The sequence below is a fragment of the Macrobrachium rosenbergii genome, chromosome 54 (assembly GCF_040412425.1).
Source record: "Macrobrachium rosenbergii isolate ZJJX-2024 chromosome 54, ASM4041242v1, whole genome shotgun sequence".
Taxonomy (NCBI): domain Eukaryota; kingdom Metazoa; phylum Arthropoda; class Malacostraca; order Decapoda; family Palaemonidae; genus Macrobrachium; species Macrobrachium rosenbergii.
This window is the reverse complement of record NC_089794.1, coordinates 51067785-51072252: the sequence shown is the minus strand read 5'-3', so window position 1 is coordinate 51072252 and position 4468 is coordinate 51067785. Positions and strand designations below refer to the sequence as shown.

At 49.0% G+C, this 4468-nt stretch overlaps 1 protein-coding gene across 1 annotated transcript; it reads left to right on the top strand.

Moving 5' to 3' along the window:
• Positions 1–1241: 1241 nt before the first annotated feature.
• LOC136834672 (uncharacterized) lies at positions 1242–2390 on the top strand. The gene is made up of 3 exons (XM_067097259.1): positions 1242–1260; positions 1613–1798; positions 2143–2390. Exons 1-3 carry the CDS (start codon positions 1242–1244, stop codon positions 2388–2390), a joined length of 453 nt encoding a protein of 150 aa, XP_066953360.1.
• The last annotated feature ends 2078 nt before the right edge of the window (positions 2391–4468 follow it).

The following is a 4468-nucleotide window of genomic DNA, read 5'->3' as shown; positions in this document are numbered from 1 at the left end:
CTCCCATAAGTAAGTAAAACTAGCGCTCGCCATCAGACCTCCCCGTCTGTGCCGGAATCTCAGGACCTAGATATTCCAATCTCGTCCCCAAGTCAGCCCGTTTTGTCGGTACCTTGGGAGACCAATCATTTACTCATTATCGTCCCCAAATAAGCCCGCTTCGTCAGTAATTCGGGAGACCTATATATTCCAATCTCGTCCCCAAGTCAGCCCATTTTGTCAGTACCTTGGGAGACCAATCATTTGCTCATTATCGTCCCCAAATAAGCCCGCTTTGTTGGTAATTTGGGAGACCGGAGAATTCCCATTCCTAATTCCCCGCTGTAGCCCGCTGTGCCAGGGCGGGAGATCATTCATGCCCTTGAAAATTCCAAGTTCCTGGCCAGCTCTGGAAAATTAATTCTGTGTGTTACTTGCATCCTCCCACCTGCAAAATGTCGACAAGATCTCAGCAGAGGAGGATTTCTCTGTTTCTTCATGTCCTCCGGAAGGAACGCGCCTTCCGGGAGAGAACTAAGAGACTGGGCACAGGAGAGGATGCACAGCACACAGGGAGAGACAGGCTCAAGATAAACGAGAAGAAGCAAAGAGACAGGCTCAGGAGAGATGAGAGAAAGCAGAAAGACAGGAACGAGAAGCAGAGAGACAGGCTCAAGAGAAACGAGAAGAAGCAGAGAGACAGGAACGAGAAGCAGAGAGATAGGTTCAAGAGAAAACGAGACAGCTAGAGAGACAGGCTCAGGAGAGAGACGAGAAGAAGCAGAAAGACAGGAATGAGAAGCAGCGAGACAGGCTCAAGAGAAACGAGAAGAAGCAGAGAGGGAAGGTGCGGGACAAGCAGCGTGCCCATGAATCCTCTCGCAGTTGTAACGGGGCATGGTCTTTCGCCTCCACCCGCCACCCAGGGATGAGCGCTTTTAGTAGCCAGGCTCTCGGCCTTGCATGCTGTGGCCGGACGGAGGTCGAGCCCGAGGTGTGGCTCGACACCGCCGAGACAGTCTTAAAGGCCTGCCCCCTGAGTGCAGCTGAACTCTCCCTGGTGTTGGGCAAGTTCCTTGGAGGGAAGGCCCTTATTGCTTACAAAGCTCTCCCACCGGAGGAGCAAGAAAATTGGGATGTCGTCTGCCAGACTATCGTCAAGGCGCATCGGGCACCCTGAACGCTGGAGGAGGCGCGCGGCAAGGGCGTTAAGAAGTAAATCAGACCTGGGCAGATCTGGGCCTACCAGTCCGAGCTCGCCCATGCCAAATGGTCGAGTCCGTAAGCATGCACTTCACCCAGGCAATTGAACAGATGAAAACAGAGCACTTCCACTTCCATCACTCTGGCCCTCACCACGCACATTGCTGAGAAGGAGCCCACGGTATTGTTGGTGGGTCGTGATTGCCGACTGGGATAGCTACTCATCACCCCCAGGAGATCCCTGCAGCGCAGAATTAATCCACCCGCTTGCCTTCGGTGCCCTCCGCGAAGAATGTAAGTAATCACAGAAACCCATTGTGTGCGGGTTCTGTAGAAAGATCGGGCATTCCAAAGAACAATGCTGAAATAAACGCCCAGAGCCTCTTTCTCCCCGGGGAACCAACTAATAAGTCACCTGCGCCCTCTGCAGGGGCAGTGCGAAGAGATTTCAGCCAAACCTTTTGCACGGCATGCAAGGTTTATGGCCACTCTCCCTCATGGGCAAAATACCCTAGAAATAATAAGTCTGGTAATCCTGCCGTTGCCCTGGCAGTTACGAATCCCGAGTCCTTAGGCCCCCCTGCAGAGGGTCCCATATATGTGGCACCTCCTCAAGGTAGATACTCAGCACACCAGGTTAAGGCATTTGACAACTCTGGTGCACAAATTTCCCTCATAAGGAAAGACAAAGTTCCCTATGGAGCTATCATAAACTGACGCAAACTCATCACAATTGAGGGTATCAATGAATTCAAAATGATCCTCCCTATGGTCCAACTGAGGGTCAGCCGACCCCACAGAGCCAGGACCCTTCGTCTCGCCATAGTGAAACACATTCCAGGAGGCTATGATGTCCTCCTGGGCCAGGACTTTACGTCCCCTCCAAACCACGCATAATTCCGTGGTCCAAATTCCACAAATAACTCTCCAAACTGAAGTCCAGTGCCCGCACGGCATCAGTGCCAGTGCCGAGGCCCCAGCCAGATCTCCCTTCAGGAGAATCTTGCCTATCAACTCCTCTGCCATTGCCTTTTGGGTGCACTGAGCAGTGCCAATCTCCGTCCGTCCAGACAGACGAGACTACTACCACATCGCTACCAGCGCCAGTGCCAATGTCAGTACCAGAGCACACCCCTGATCCCCCTCCAAGGGATCCAACTCCAAACCCCACCTCTTCGCCCGCCTGGTGCCACTGCCAGTGTCGGTAGCAAGAGAGACGGGTTCTCCTGACCCCAGCGGAGGCTCAACCAAAGGCACGGATTCACAACCCGGGTCTGAGTTGGTCACCACTGCATGCGAGTCAACCACGCCCCCTCCGTCCGTCCCCTCTCTCTCGCTGTCTGCCGCAGATACTGTCGCGAGTCATGATTTTGCCCTGCCTCGCTGTTTGATGAACTCTGGCGAAAGGCGCCGGGACACGTCCAGCTGGAGCAGCAAAATTTCCTGTGTCAGTGGTCGCAGCAGCTGACCCAGATGGCACCCCTGCCGCCTCTTCGGCTCGGGCCTCCGATGCTCCGCCAAGGACAACGGTCCAAGGAGGAGAGGTTCGCGTGGAATTACCACGGTGTGGGCGATCGCAGGTAGTCCACAATGAGCTCCCGAGCTCCTCTGGCACCTGTGCAACTGGCATAGGGCCACCCTTCATCTTTTGAACGCCTTGGCACCTTCATCCAGAAGAGATGTCAAGGCCTTCCGCTATCTTCTTCCTGTCCTTGGGAACTTCTATCCGCCATCCTCTGTCGATCTTTCCTTTTACACTTTTCCCTAATTACCGGGCCACCACAAGAGGCAGTCTCAAATATGGGATATCATCCCCTTTAAAATGCATTCTTCATTTTACTTTAGAGGTAAGAGGTATAGAGGGAAGTGGCACGCCTCTTACGCCGCACTCCTGACACAAGGCAGGCATGTCAGCTCTTCCTGAAGAGGTTGCGCCCTTTGGGTTTCCTTTCCCAGTCCTTGGGCTGAGAGTTAGTTCTGACCGTCGTCTATTGGCGACGGACGTTAAATTAATACATAAACAATAAGATATCTCACTCTGTTATCATTCGCTCTTCTGCCTATATCATTTACTCTTTCATTTAATTTTTTTTTCTATTTGTTAACAAATCTCGAGTCACAAGACTCCTGCCCTTGTGAGTTTTAATGTTACCTTTTTAATAGCAGCGGCGTGTCCCACCCTTCAGTAAGAGGTCACGTCCTTCGCTTGTCATTCTGTTTAGTTTTCTTTTTATTTTATTTATTGAGTTATTTTTTTTATGGAGAAACCTATTTCTGTCCCGCCCTTCATTTGTTTCTTTCATTCATACTGAATAAAGCATTCATTTATAGCTTACACCGGAAGTTGTAGGTCGTGAAGTAAAAATTTAGCATTAAGTTTAGCGAATTAAAACTGCTGAATAATCTCTTTGCTCGGCCACTAGCAAGCCGTCAAACTCCTGTCACTTAATTTAGCGCTTTCTGGAGATATTAGCTACTCATCGAGTTTGTAAATAATTATTGTCCACCGATTGGAAAGAAGAATTGCATTTTGTTATTACAATTTCTAGTAAAGGGGATATCATTTAAAATCAACGCTGTATTGCCACTTATACCGCCTCTTCAAGGCACAACTAACTTTATGCATGTATTTCTAGCATAGCAGTAAGCAGTTAGCTGATTTACATTTGTTTCCATTTTACATCCTGCCTTTTATTCTTTTTTTAGTTTTTTTTTGTTATTTTGGGACTTTGAAGTGTTCTTTGTTTATTTTGTCGAGTGCCTTATTACCCTCAGTAAAGTAAAGCGAGTAAAGTATTTGTAAGGTCAGCACTTATGAAGTATTTCAGCAATAATTAGTTTCCAAGTAAGGGTGCCTTTTTTATAGTATGTTCTAAATTGCACTCTGCACCTAGAGTAAACTTTCAGTTTGTCATCGATCAGTATTGCAGCAGAGTTTTGTAAATAAAGTAAAATAACAGTTGTAGCAAAGCAGGACCTAGAGTAAAGTCGAGCGTTTTCTTCGCTCATTTTTGCTGTTATCGACATCCGCACCCGATTGAAGGTGCGATGTCATCTTGCAGGAGTGAGTCAAAAAGATTAGCGCTAACAGCTAAAAGGGCCCTCCTTTCTGCTTTGCTTGGCCGAGATAGGCCTCTTTTCTATATGAACCTGTGAGGGTAGTGAAATCTGGTTTAAGGTTTCAAGCAAATTCAGGGTTCTAAGGCATGCTCAGGAGATAATCTTAGCCTAGGGCAGTAACTGGCTGGCACCCTTTCTTTTGGTACAGGAGCTGTGACCTGGTCAG